The sequence below is a fragment of the Salmo trutta genome, chromosome 5, assembly GCF_901001165.1.
Source record: "Salmo trutta chromosome 5, fSalTru1.1, whole genome shotgun sequence".
In the NCBI taxonomy this organism is placed as follows: Eukaryota; Metazoa; Chordata; class Actinopteri; order Salmoniformes; family Salmonidae; genus Salmo; species Salmo trutta.
Window position 1 is genome coordinate 14,689,026 of NC_042961.1, and position 15,124 is coordinate 14,704,149.

General features: G+C 45.6%; 1 protein-coding gene across 2 annotated transcripts in view; it reads right to left on the reverse strand.

The window, feature by feature from the left end:
• LOC115193711 (protein FAM53B) overlaps positions 1–15,124 on the reverse strand; it is a 36,345-nt gene that overhangs the window by 9,116 nt on the left and 12,105 nt on the right. The window contains exons 1-4 of one of the 2 annotated variants that reach the window (XM_029752644.1): positions 11,068–11,443; positions 10,630–10,891; positions 9,934–9,988; positions 6,872–7,728 (exon numbers count right to left, since the gene is read on the reverse strand). In XM_029752644.1, coding sequence (XP_029608504.1) covers positions 6,872–7,728; positions 9,934–9,988; positions 10,630–10,713 — 996 coding nt within the window. In that variant the 5' untranslated portion in view covers positions 10,714–10,891; positions 11,068–11,443. Of the gene's footprint in view, positions 1–6,871; positions 7,729–9,933; positions 9,989–10,629; positions 10,892–11,067; positions 11,444–15,124 lie in introns of those variants that run through there. The other variant, XM_029752643.1, reaches the window with a different exon arrangement.

The following is a 15,124-nucleotide window of genomic DNA, read 5'->3' on the forward strand; positions in this document are numbered from 1 at the left end:
CGGGCCCTCATACCTGTCTGTTTCTGATCGTTTGAGCAGACACATGCACATTTGTGGCCTGCTGGAGGTCATTTTGCAGGGCTCTGGCAGTGCTCCTCCTGCTCCTCCTTGCACAAAGGCGGAGGTAGCGGTCCTGCTGCTGGGTTGTTGCCCTCCTACGGCCTCCTCCACGTCTCCTGATGTACTGGCCTGTCTCCTGGTAGCGCCTCCATGCTCTGGACACTACGCTGACAGACACAGCAAACCTTCTTGCCACAGCTCGCATTGATGTGCCATCCTGGATGAGCTGCACTACCTGAGCCACTTGTGTGGGTTGTAGACTCCGTCTCATGCTACCACTAGAGTGAAAGCACCGCCAGCATTCAAAAGTGACCAAAACATCAGCCAGGAAGCATAGGAACTGAGAAGTGGTCTGTGGTCACCACCTGCAGAACCACTCCTTTATTGGGGGTGTCTTGTATCTTGCTAATTGCCTATAATTTCCACCTGTTGTCTATTCCATTTGCACAACAGCATGTGAAATTTATTGTCAATCAGTGTTGCTTCCTAAGTGGACAGTTTGATTTCACAAAAGTGTGATTGACTTGGAGTTACATTGTGTTGTTTAAGTGTTCCCTTTATTTTTTTGAGCAGTATATATAGAATATACACTATATACAGTGCCTTCGGAAAGTATTCTATTATAAAGTACATTATTATAAAATGTATTAAAATGTTTTTTTTCACCTCAATCTACACACAATATCACATAATGACAAAGCAAAAAGAGGTTATTAGAAATTTTGGCTAAAAAATAAAGCTGAAATATCACATTTACATAAGTATTTAAGACCCTTTACTCTGTACTTTGTTGAAGCACCTTTGGCAGCGATTACAGCCTTGTGTCTTCTTGGGTATGACTCTACAAGCTTGGCACACCTGTATTTGGAGAGTTTCTCCCATTTTTCTCTGCAGATACTCTCAAGCTCTGTCAGGTTGGATGAGAAGCGTTGCTGCACAGCCTTTTTCAGGTCTCTCCAGAGATGTTTGATCGGGGTCAAGTCCGGGCTCTGACTGGGCCACTCAAGGACATTCAGAGACATGTCCCGAAGCCACTCCTGTGTTATCTTCGCCACAGTCTGAGGTCCTGAGCGTTCTAGAGCCGGTTTTCATCAAGGATCTCTCTCTACTTTGCTCCGTTCATCTTTCCCTCGATTCTGACTAGTCTCCCAGTCCCTGATGCTGAAAAACATCCCCACAGCATGATGCTGCCACCACCACGCTTCACCGTAGGGATGGTGCCAGGTTTCCTCCAGACGTGACACTTGGCATTCAGGCCAAAGAGTTCGATCTTGGTTTCATCAGACCAGACAATCTTGTTTCTCATGGTCTGAGAGTCTTTAGGTGCCTTTTGGCAAACTCCAAGCGGGCTGTCATGTGCCTTTTACTGAGGAGTGGCTTCAGTCTGGTAGCTCTACCATAAAGGCCTGATTGGTGGAGGGCTGCAGAGATGGTTGTCCTTCTGGAAGGCTCTCCCATCTCCACAGAGGAACTATAGCGCTCTATCAGTGTGACCATCAGGATCTTGGTCACCTCCCTGACCAAGGCCCTTCTCCCCCGATTGCTCAGGTTGGCTGGGCGGCCAGCTCTAGGAAGAGTCTTGGTGGTTCCAAACTTCTTCCATTTAAGAATGATGGAGGCCACTGCGTTCAATGCTGCAGAAATGTTTTGGTACCCTTCCCCAGATCTATGCCTCAACACAATCCTGTCTCAGAGCTCTAGGGACAATTCCTTTGACCTCATGGCTTGGTTTTTGCTCTGACATGCATTGTCAACTGCATTGTCAACTGTGGAACCTTATATAGACAGGTGTGTTCCTTTCCACAGGTGCCTTTCCACAGGTGCCTTTCCACAGGTGCCTTTCCACAGGTACCACAGGTAGCCTCCAATGAAGTTGTAGAAACATCTCAAGGATGATCAATGGAAACAAGATGCACCTGAGCTCAATTTCGAGTCTCATAGCAAAGGGTCCAAATACTTATGTAAATAAGGTATCTGTTTTTTATTTTTAATACATTTGAAATTTAAAAAAAATAAAACAATTTTTGCTTTGTCATTATGAAGGATTGTGTGTAGATTACTGAGGATTTAAAAAAAGAAAATTAGAATAAGGCTGTAACCTAACAAAATTGGAAAAGATCAAAAGGTCTGAATACTTTCTGAAGGCACAGTATACAAAAGTGGACACCCCTTCAAATTAGTGGATTCGGCTATTTCAGCCATATCCATTGCTGAAAGGTGTATCAAATCGAGCATACAGCCATGCAATCTCCATAGACAAACATTGGCAGTAGAATGGCCTTACTGAAGAGCTCAGTGACTTATAACGTGGCACCGTCACAGGATCTCACCTTTCTAACAAGTCAGCTCGTCAACTTTCTGTCCTGCTAGAGCTGCCCCGGTCAACAGTAAGTGCTGTTATTGTGAAGTGGAAATGTCTAGGAGCAACAACGGCTCAGCCGCGAAGTGGTAGGCCACAAGCTCAAAGAACGGGACCGCCGAGTGCTGAAGCGCATAAAAAAGGTCTGTTCTTGGTTGCAACACTCACTACCGAGTTCCAAACTACCTCTGGAAGCAACATCAGCACAAAAACTGTTAGTCGGGAGGTTCATGAAATGGGTTTCCATGGCCGAGCAGCAGCACACAAGCCTAAGATCACCATACGCAAAGACAAGCATCGGTTGGAGTGGTGTAAAGCTCGCTGCCATTAGAGTCTGGAGCAGTGGAAACACATTACCTACCCCAACAGTTTGGGGAAGGCCCTTTACTGTTTCAGCATGAAAATGCCCCCATGCACAAAGCGAGTTACATACAGAAATGGTTTGTCGAAATAGGTGTGGAAGAACTTGACTGGCCTGCACAGAGCCCTGACCTCATCCCCATCAAACACCTTTGGGATGAATTGGAACGCCGACTGCAAGCGAAGCCTAATCGCCCAACATCAGTGCCCAACCTCACGAATGCTCTTGTGGCTGAATGGAAGTGAATCCCTGCAGCAATGTTCCAACATCTAGTGGAAAGCCTTCCCACAGCAAAGGGGGGACCAACTCCATATTAATGATTTTGGAATTAAATGTTCGACAAGCAGGTATCCACATACTTTTGGTCATGTTGTGTATTTGTGATTGTATGCAAATGTAAGCAAGGTTTGAAATTATTATGTTTTAGTCAAATATTATATCTGCTTGGGCTTCTCAAGATCAATTTGCGGTCTACAAACGATTTGTAATTATGTTCTGGCCCCCAGACCATCCGTTCAAGAAACAAATAGACCCACGCCTGAATCTAGTTGATGATCTCTGATCTACAACATGCGCTGGACACATAATACAAACACAGATAGAACAATGAGACAGATATTTCACCGGATGTATAAATGTGAAGCATCCGCTTGGCGTTTCCACTCACTACCAAATATGGTATTGAGGGGAAGCCCAGTGGCCGGCAGTGGGAGAAGATGGAATGATATTTGATCTCAATAAAATGTTCTGTTACCAAAACTAAAATATGTTACAGAGTTGACGAAGTTTTGTAGACTTTACTCTTTGCCAAAGTAAAAAAAAAAATGGTGTTGTTTAGAAGGAGTGAAAAGGCAAATTGAGTTATTGCACACGCTCACTTCACAAAGAAGGCATTCTCTAACGGAAATATGCGCATGCATGCTAGAACGCGCCAATAGGATCTCGCTAGCTCGTGCTTGGCTCTGCCCACCTCCGTGCTTGGCTCTGCCCACTATGAATCATTTGTTCCCATTTGAAACGACAGGCTGTGGTCTATCTTGGTTTAGTTATAAAAAAAAATTATACAAGTCATTTGATCCAAAACACAAGGGGGATGGATGTACAACATGTTCCACCTGCTGAATAACAAACATTTTATTCTCACTGTAGCCAAACACTGTAGTTCCCTTGGATGTAGTCTTGACGGGTCATAGGAGCGTTGGTAGGTCTACATGATGCAACAGCAACACCTTGATCCATTTAACCAATCCATGGTAGACCTAGTCCTGACACCTCACACCTAGTTTCTCTACACAGAGTGGAGTGTGTGTGTGTGTGTGTTATTCACTGGGTAAGGCCCAACTCTCATACACGAAGAAGCATTCACTTTTAATGTTCACCGTCATGACATATGCATACACACCCATAGTGACTGAAGGTGGATTTGCCCTTTTGAATCACTTTCACATGTAAAAACAGCCTCTGAGAGAATTGGGCAATCACATTCTCATGCAATTATGCTCGTTAAAGTCAATCTGAGTTGCTTCCCACACAAACCAAAAGGTCAATAAATATGAACAGAGTGACATAACAAATTAACATCTCAATTAAAAGACAATTCAATGATTCCTCCACCAATCCAACTTGGATTGGAGAGGACAGAATCCCATACAATCGAGTCTATTCCAAACATTCCCTCTTTTCCATTCATTCCCTCTTAATGTCAGGCAGAACACATTTTGTAACCAGCCTAAAATCTCCGGCTTCACACTTCCTTTTTACCAACCAGCAGTTAACACTCCTTATCTGTCCTCATCCAGAGACCACTACACCTCTCTGGGTCTGGCGTACCCCTCGCCCCTAAACCTGCATTACAAACGTTGTCACTAGTTACAGTATCACAGCCACAAAGTCCAAATTGGTTATATAGTAAAAACGAATTAAAACAAAAATGTGCTTTTCGGCCCTTCATTTAAGGTTAGGCATAAGGTTAGCAGTGTGGTTAAGTTTAGGTTTAAGAAGAGAGATTGTGGAAATAGGCAGGGTTTAGCCAAAATGATGACTTTGTGGCAGTGGTAACTAATGATGACCTAATAATCAGTACAACAATAACAACCATATTCATAGTTTAATACATACAGTACAGTTCTATGGAGCTACAGTACATCTGCAGTGCTGTATACAGACTGTTTCTGCTTGTGTTTCAGTATAGCAGCCAAGCAGAAAACATCTGAAAGCCTACCTCTTCGAAGAGTACCTTAAATACCCCCCCCCCCCCCCAAAAAAGCCTTTTGTAATTTAACACACACACACTTGCCTTTTCCCCCCTTACTAGCTCTGACTTTGCTGATGGCTACTGTATTCAGGGGAAATGTACTTACTATGACTGTGATATGTGGTTATCCCACCTAGCTATCTTAAGACGAATGCACTAACTGTAAATCGCTATGGATAAGAGAGTCTGCTAAATGACTAAAATGTAAATGAAATGTAAGTTTATTGTACTGGGTCAGACTCATTACCTTACCTAAACCTTACTATACTCACCAGGACTGAGTTTGACTGAGAGTGACTGAGTTTGGGTGTGTGCATCTGTGACAATGTGTTTGTGTATCTATGTGTCAGTGTGCTTTTGTGACCTACAGTATTTTGTGTTGTGAGAGAGTAAATACCGGTAAGTGGATATCTGGTTTCATGCGTGTGAGGCTTGAAACTACTGATCAAACCCACACCACGCGATCTCATCAGTCCTCCTCACACAACGCTAAAGCGCAGTCGAGCAATCCCAACCCAAAACAAAAACAAGGTTATAAAAAAGTAGACTCCATTCGGGTAGTCTCGATGCCAAAAGAAAAGCCTGTGAGCCATTGGAGAGGCATACTGGGGAATTCCAGAGAGAGGAGGTAACTGGTGTGGATAATGAAAATGCTCTTGGTTTTCCTCTCTTAGCGGCTGGCATGGACATAGGAAACATGCTAGGCTCCATTACTGAACACTTGTTGATTCAACCTTGGCTATACCCTTAGCATGGCTAGGAACAGTTTCTTCGAGAGGGGGAAGAGAACAGGAAGGGGTGGGGGGTTGAGGTTGGATGCTTTCTAGGACAGATTTAGAGATCTCTAGAGAGGACAGGGGACCTCTGAGCAGGGTTGAGAGGGGCGGAGAGGCACACAGTAATATCAGCTAGCTTCATCAGTGTTTACACTGTGCTAGTCCTGGAGGAGCCCTACATGCGCTGGATTTAATTCCAAACTGTGTTATATGTCAGCTCATTCTCAAGGGAGACGCATTGGTCAGAGGGATACAGCCAAGTGAGCCAGGCAAGTCTTGGGTCATTGAAGACTGCATATAGTGCTGTCTCAACATTAATTGGCTGCGTTCAACGTCTGATCAATGTGCAAAATTAGACCGTATCCAGTAGGCTATCCATCCATTCTATATGGAGCCATCAAGTAGTAATCACAGAGCAGTTCCACGACTTCCTCTGACATTACACAAGCACAAACAAGCCTCCCCCAGGCCAGGCAGAATGCGATCCAGCTATAAATGTAGGCAGGGAAGTGGACTGTGTGGGTTCAACCTTTGCATCGTGTGTTTACCCAACAGTCAATGAAATGATAACCGGAGCCGAGTGTGGTAGAGCACGGCAGTGTGAAGCATGACGGAACACAAGAAATGCTCCTTAGTTAATGCCACTTCCCAAAGGGGAGGCTTGAAAACACTTACCCTCTGCGCTACAAACCACTGACCCAGAAAACGTAATGCAGCCTGTTTTAATCCCCCGCCAGATCAGACACAGAGAAAGAAGCCTTGAACGTTCCCCATCTCTGAACAGAAGTATTCCTTTGTTAGTCATTTTGTTTGGCCTGATCTAACCTTATGTACTCAGGTTATTAAAGGTATTAAAGCTGTGTAAAGACTTGGATGAAACTTGATCTATTCTTAATCGAGATGAGTAAACAAGGATAAAGCTCTGTGAAATGTCTGAGTCATCATAACATAATCAAAATCCACTCATATGTTTTGATCTACAGTTGCCTTTCAGTCATTTGGTATGGGCAGACACTCTTGACAGACCATTGGGGTGTGTGTGTGTCTCAGTGGCTACTAACCTGGGTCATCTTGGCCAGGTCCAGGGAGGGCCGTGGTTCCTGTGCATCCTCTGGCCTCCTGCGCTTCATGCCAATCTTTTTATCGTTCAGGACGCAGGGCTGGGACTTGCTCCGGGACAGGCCCCCAGTCCCCCCTGCTCTCTGTCCAGCACGTCTCCCCATCTCTTGGGTGAAGTCCGGGGAGCTGGCCCCCTCCCTGTGGTGCTCTGGCAGGCTGATCTGCTCATGGGACAAGGAGAGGGGCCTGAGGGAGTGGTGGTAGTGGTGGTGGGAGGGGGAGGTAGGGGAGGCAGTGAACAGGGGGTGAAGGGGCAGGCGCTGGGTGAAGCAGGGCAACTCCAGAGCGCCGTCTGTGGGGTTGTTGGAGCGGGAGGGCAGGCTGAAACTGGAGCTCCGCTGCATGGCAGGAAAATGACCCCCTGAAAAACCTCCACTACCTCCTATACCACCTCCTCCAGAGCAGCGATGCACACTCCCCCCACTGTGGCACCTCCTCTTCTCCACCGCCGTCCACACTCGCGACACCTGAGGTCTCCATGAAGACCGGCAGCCACCAAATTCTTCAGAGAAGGAGAGCGAGCGGCACTGGCGCTTGCTAGGGGGTGCCGTAGAGGTTGAAGTGGAGTTGGCGAGGGCCAGGGACTGGGTGGCTGCCAGCTTGGCATCGCCCAGGTTAAGGTCTCGAATGAGGCTGGTGATGGTGGAGGCAGGGCCAACCTCGTGGCCCCAGACCAGGCTCCTCCGCTGGCACTCCTCAGGCAGAACGTCCCACAGGCTCTCCAGACTGGCGCCGGACTCGCAGGGCGTCCCTCGCTGGATGGCACAGCCTCGGCCAAGGTCCAGCCACCTGTCTGCCTCTGGAACACATGGACACACTTATAAACATACAAACACACACATATGAACGAACACTTAGACATATCATTTAATTTGACAAAATGCAATCAAAAAGTGGGCATATAAATCAGGACAGAACAGATGGAACGTTATTGTATCAGGGGCCTAAGCTGAAATCATTACTACCATAACACCTTATAATGCTCCTCCTTATTGCCTGTCCCCTCTAAGAACATAAGGCCCCTTATGCCATCTAACAGAGTTGTGAAAAATCCCACTTCATCTCCTCTAGAGGCTAGCTTCATGTGAAACAATAATGAAATGGACAGCAGGGCTAAACTCCCAGGGTGAGGTGCCGTGTGCAGCTTCTTCGCGTATGCGCGTTAGGATGATCAACCCAGTAAATAACCACACGTACAACAAAACGCACACGCACACCACACAACAGAAAACAATAGACAGTAAGCAGCCTGAGGCCAGAGGGAGAATAGGCCAGCAGTAGCAGCTCTTGGTTAGAGACAATACCGTGTGAAGCGAGTATGGTCACATCGGTAGGAGTTTTAATAGAGAGAGATGAAGCGCATCACTCAAGGTCTAGATGCTCGGTTAAGGTGGTTCGAGACAGGATAGTAGAAGAATGGCTAGCTACAGACAGGGGATTGGATCGACCCAGGCTGCACTGCTTGACAGAACACTACCTGCTGGAACAGAGCTGCTAGCTCCTGAGTTGGGTAGACCTTTCAGTTGCATAGTGGCTGGCAGGGCAATAGCCTGAGCTTTTTGGTAGTACAGGATTATAAAAGCAACCTGGCAGTGTGTCATTAATCAAATCAGATGTTGTATTATATAGCATTGCAGTTGTCACAGAACGCTTAGCTAACAAAACTTGACACGAGCAGGCCTAGGGTAACAGTGGCACGGTGGTGTTTGCCCAACACCCCTACCAGTCACAAAACAAACAATGACATTCAGGTCAATGAACCGGCCAATGCTATACCACTTGATTGACTGTTGATGGGTTTTTCTCAGACTGAAAAGTGAAGTGAAGACTGAACGAAAACTTCAAAAAGTCCTATGAATGTTGGCAGAGAGCAAGCTAGGTGTCTGGGTATTCCCTTCACTGCTTCTCAACATCTCTTTGCTAAGCACAGCTTATTGCTACCTAACATAATGGTAGCAGCCATCCCAGGGGAAATGTGTCTTAGTCTGACAGCTGGTTTGGTTAGCAGGATAGGCTAGCTAGGCTTATTATTCTGTGAAGGTGGATGGCTTCCTACACCAATGATTGGTTTAAATTCAGACCGAATTTGACAAACGACTACGCCAACATTACGCATCACAGGCAAAACACCTACCACACTGGTTCTAGCTAACTTAGCCACTACTGAGCTCAAAACTAACACAGAACTCTATTGATACACAATTGGCAGCAAGTGGCCCACCCCTGTCCAAACCCATCCCTTCAAATGCTTCTCTCCATTTTTGGTGGGCAGAAGTCTTTGTTTCAGTCCAAAAAAAACAACAAACGGGGCCGACATGACCTGACAAGAATGTCTAGAATACAAAATAACAACAGGAGAAAACATCTAAAAGGTTCACCTAGCCCAGTGAAAAATATGTTGAAAAAGGACTGAAATCCCACCTGAAGCCATATAATAGTATATATAACACGTCTTGTGATGTCAGCTGTAACAGTAGATACAGCAGTTGTAGGACGTGCATCCCTTTGTGTTAACCCCTCGCGGGTACACTGAACAGACGACAGGGCGGGCCCAATGGGACTCTTATTTACAGTAGCTTGTCTTTTAACACGGGCGGGGTAAGGAGCGTGACATTCACCGAGCCAAAGGGGAACCATTGACAAAGGCAAAACAACACGCAGTTACAGTTAAGTCCCATGAGTGCAGTACACAGCTCTGTGCGACGGCAGGTGCACACCAGACATGAGGGCGAGACGAGAGACAGAAGGGGGATCAGCAGAAACAGTTATAGGAGAGCTTGTAACGAGGCATCAAGCTGGTGAACAAGACAAAGGAAATGAACGCGAGCGAATGGGAACAAATAATGAGACCGTTTTTATGAAAAGCACGGAGGACATGAAAAGCAGATGTTCAATTCAACCAGTTTCCACAACAGCCCGTGTCAATAAAGCCTAAGAGGAGACAATAAGAAACGTTATGGGGAGGACAACGGAGTCTGAGTGAAGGGGAGAGGGATGCACTCACCCACAGTGCCACAGGAGAAGAGGGTAGTCCCTCTGCTCATGGTGTGGCGCTGACGCTGTTGACAGACAGATGGAGGGATAGACAGGGAAAAACAGACAAAGAGGACATGGCTTAGACTAGGCTCATTTACTCAGACTCCAAACATGTCGGTACATAACTTTTCAGGCATCGAACACGAAGGAGTGCGCGCGCTCACACACACACACACACACACACACACACACACACACCTACCCTGTTCATCCTGGAACATATAGAACAACTCAGAGAAAATAACAAGCAGGGTGGTGCAGGCTGGCTCATAGAGAAATAGGGGAAAGCAGCAGAGTCATTAACGTTACTGGGAGTCACAGCAATACAGTGTAATATCAGCATTCAGAACTGCTAGACACCTTACAGTACACAATGAGGGTTATAAAGAGGTAAAACTACTCAAATTGGCCCCATTTCAGTACCCAAATTGCTTGATTTGAACGCTGAGGTAGAATAATATACTATTTATTTAGAAGGACCAACGTAGAGGCCATATGAAGTTAAGACCTTGATAGCGAGCACCCTGCCAAAAACTACAATAGACTATATTGTAGAGAAGAAAGCCCAGGTCTCATGTTTCCAAGGCCGGTGGAGAGAGAGGCACCTGTAAGGTACTTGTTACACTACTTTAGTTTTAGGTCTAGCTAGCAGAGTTTTACTTACCAGCAGCAAATATTCAGTGTCCTTAGCCCTTACATGATCGCCACCTTTCTTCTTTTCCAGTGTTTTTGAGAAGATGATCACCATGGTAGGGTGCAGCTCTGCTCCAGTCCGTTCCAGTGCAGGAGAAGGCCGTGGGAAGCCATCTTAGGTGAGGACGGATGGGGAGAAGGTCTTTTGGGCAGTTTGGACTGGCAGACGACCACCTCTCATCTGCAGAGTGTCCTCGGTGGCAGGGGAGCGTCTCTCGCTATTCAGCCAATCCCTGTGCAACAACAGACAGAAAGAGAGAGATTTGGTGAGCACACATACAAATATTACAATCCATAAAAATGTGTGCATGCCATTATGGCGCCCGGCATGCGTGAGTGCATATTTGCAAATGGGCACAAATGTGTGTGAGCACGCCATGATTGCAGTACGTGTCATAATGATCTTTACCATCACACCACCACAGTGTGTCCCCAGGCGCAGGGCGAGGAGGAAAGGAGGATTGGTCCTCGTGGGTGTGTCTGTATAGCAGGCAGCAGGGCCCTTAGAGAGACGGGTCTAAACACATACAGTCCACTGGGCTGGGACACCACAAACACAGTACAGCACAGGCTCACTCTTTACTGAGTCCTCCTCTTCGAATCTTTCACTCACAACACCAGGGAGCTAATCCAAAACATGCAGTCGAATCCCCCCCCGACAGACAGAGCTAGGCTATATCAGGAATAGCATGCAAAACAGCTGATTAGAAAGGTACAGGCCTTATTCTCCAATCAACAGCCTACTAATGACAGCTTGCAGTTTCTACTGTGGGCCAACGGACACAGCTACCACAGTCTCCCCATTTCCCCTCCTCATGTCCTCTGCTCTCCTCTCTGGTGTCATGACGGCATGGAGCCAGCCAAACCCTCCCCTAACCCGGACGATGCTGGGCCAATTGTGAACCGCCCTATGGGTCTCCCGATCACGGCCGGTTGTGACACAGCCTGGGATTGAACCCAGGTCTGTAGTGACACCTCAAGCACTGCGATGAAGTGCCTTAGACCGCTGCACCACTCGGGAGGCCAATGTCTCAAGTTTTAAGGGAGCGTGCAATTGGCATGTTGACTGCAGGAATGTCCACCAGAGCTATTGCCAGAGAATTGAATGTTCATTTTCTAACATAAGCCGCCTCCAACACATTTTCGAGAATTTGGCAGTATGTTCAACGAGACTCAGAAGAGCAGGCCATGTGTAACCAAGCCAGCCCAGGACCTCCATATCCGGATTCTTCACCTGCGGGATCGTCTGAGACCAGCCACCCGGACAGCTGGTGAAACAAACTGTGGGTTTGTACTACCGAAGAATTTCTGCACGAACTGTGCTCGTCATCCTCACCAGGGTCTTGACCTGACTGCAGTTCGGCGTCGTAACTGACTTCAGTGGACAAATGCTCACCTTCGATGGCCACTGGCACGCTGGAGAAGTGTGCTGTTCCCGGTTTTAACTGTACCGGGCAGATGGCAGACAGCGTGTATGGCGTTGGGGGCGAGCGGTTTGCTGATGGCGGTGGGGTTATGGTACGGGCAGGCATAAGCTACGGACAACAAACACAATTGCATTTAATGCACAGAGATACCGTGACGAGATCCTGAGGCCCATTGTCGTGCCATTCATTTTACCGCATATTTCAGCATGATAATGCACGGCCCAAGGATATGTACACAATTCCTGGAAGCTGAAAAAGTCCTAGTTCTTCCATGGCCTTCATACTCACCAGACGTGTACAACAGAGTGTTGCAGTTCCCGCCAATATCCAGCAACTTCACACAGCCATTGAAGAGGAGTGGAACAACAGGCCACAATCAACAGCCTGATCAACTCTATACAAAGGAGATGTGTAGCACTGCATGAGGCAAATGGTGGTCACACCAGATACTGACTGGTTTTCTGATCCACGCCCTTACCTTTTTTAAAGGTATCTATCACTAACAGATACATATCTGTATTCCCAGTCATGTGAAATCCATAGATATGGGCATAATGAATTTCCTTATATGAATTGTAACTCAGTAAAATCTTTGAAATTGTTGCATGTTGCGTTTATATTTTTGTTCAGTGTATTTTAAAAAGATGAGATGTTGAGGATTATTATAAATACAACTATGATGTCATACAGATAAGCCAAACACCTGTGAGTCCAAATGTGCACTTAACATTTCCAAATCATATATCGTCACTGTTCATGATCACTATGTTTGGTGTACAGTTACAAGACGACATGATGTTATACCCTGGGTCATTCTCAAGTTTCTCAAGAATGAGCTTGTTTGTTTATTGTGTGGAAAAGTCGCTGTGGCACACACACACCTGACTCCTTTCTACATACAACCTGTTTCTCTGAATTGCCTTGCTCAAGTCTAACACTCTAAGATCGTATTTTATAACTTAGTTAGGCCTCTTGGCATGGGAATAGGAACCCAGATTGCGATTTATATTGGAACATTTTTGGATTGCCTAAACAAATGTAATGGTGTTATTGCGGGGACGCAAGGTTGTGTTCCGAACTAAACAACTACAAGTGTGCTTGCCCTGGTTCCTCAACGGTACAGTACCTTAAAGTCGAAGTCTCTTCTTTGAGTCATAAAAGTGCATTGAAATTGCTTAGGAACTGTGGCTACATGGAGATACCAGTTAGTCCTTTCATTTAAATACCCCACATTTTCCAGGAATAGTCTTATCATGTTATCCAGAATATTTTCAGATTTAGTTATCAAAAAATGTGGCGAAAAGTACAGTAGATGTTTGGATTTAGTCTTGTGTCAGGTGAACTGTTGTGTACTCACCTTTGGTTGAACAATGTTCCCATGATCTCCAAACTGTTCCCTTTCAATTGCTACCATATAAACTATCCATATATGCCAATTCCCACAAGTGTAAAGAGTTATTTTATGTTTCATATCTGGGTAAATTCTACTGCACTTGTTGGCTCCAATTCAGGTTAAGGTCCAAAAAGGATCATACTAAATGGCAATAGCAATTGCATTTATAAATCCCTAAAGGGAAAAAAGTTAATTATGATCCAATTCCATAGGAGAAGTAATGTAAGTCGCTCTGGATAAGAGCGTCTGCTAAATGACTAAAATGTAAAATGTAAAATGTACCTAACAGTAATTCTAAACAGATTTTTCTTCATTATAGAAGTTGGGTCTGCGTACAGGCTCCTTGGTTCTCAAGGGTCAATTACTGAGGAGAGGCAGAAAGGACAGCACTAGTAACAGCACCATGCCAAGGGACTAGGGTTCCTGGTTTCTACTGCCCCTACAGTTTTGCTTCGGTACTGCAGTTTAACAGACCCCCGTCCCAGAAATACAATTTCAATAGAGGGCCACATAGAGAAGTCAGATTAGAAAATTCCTAATAAAACACTTTGGTCATCACCTTTGTGCAAAAAACATCCATTGAATTATAGAAATGATTGTTGCTGAGGCCGATTATTGTTCCATCACTTTTCCCAAGATATTAAAATGTTAGCAACCAGAAAATGCTCCTCCATTTCCTGGTTGCTAAACTTCTAATAATTTGCCTAATTTAAGTTTATGTGGTAAAACAAGAGTCCATTGTGTAGAGAATCATTGTACCATCTAAACCACTGTGAAATCTCTTTCACATAAACAAAAATATTGGATTTTCAGCCGTTTGAAGCTTGTGTACAAAACCGAAAGTACAAGACACAAAAACAAAACTTAAGAACTGGAAGCATAGAAATAGTGCCCATGGAAGAGATCTACCATTTCTTAGACTTGCTTTCAATGAAAATGACAGATCTATAACTCTCATTTCTATGTGAATTTGGTCGGGTCGCCCAAAAAGTTACATATGGCAGCTTTAACATTTTATATTCATCCAATGTCTGCCATGTTTTCGGATGATGTGATGACGTTATCGCTACTCGCCCTGCTTCCTGTGCGCACGTGAATTGTGAATGGGCACCTGGGAGGACAATATGGGGCTCTGTAAGGTTTTGTGGCACAGTGTTTGGTGTCCATCACTGATTGGATGTGGTTACTGCACAGGAGAGCTATCACTCTCTAGTTAACGCTGGGTCAGCCCTTTCTCATGTTGAGGTCGTAAAGCAAGGCTGGAGAGGTCACGGCATACCAAGCTGCCCTCCGACCATCACCCCAGCACCCGTTGGCTGGACACTTTGTCCAAAAACGACACCCCATCATGCAACAGGAGCTTGGTGAGAACACAAACAAAGCAGCTCCCATTCATTAAACTTTTTACTTGACATCGTCTGACTTGATGTGCGGTAACGGCGGTTGATTTTGGCCTTCAAGTCGATTCTACACAAATAAAGGCTTTATCTCTATGAGCACTTTGAAAGGCAATTCACTTCTTTATCTCTGAAAGAAGAGCAGTGACCATGACAACCCAGCCCTGTAACAACGGGGGGAAACAACAGAGAGAAGAAACACCTTTCTGGAGAAAGAGTTTCCAGAGAAACACACCTTTCTTGAGAGAG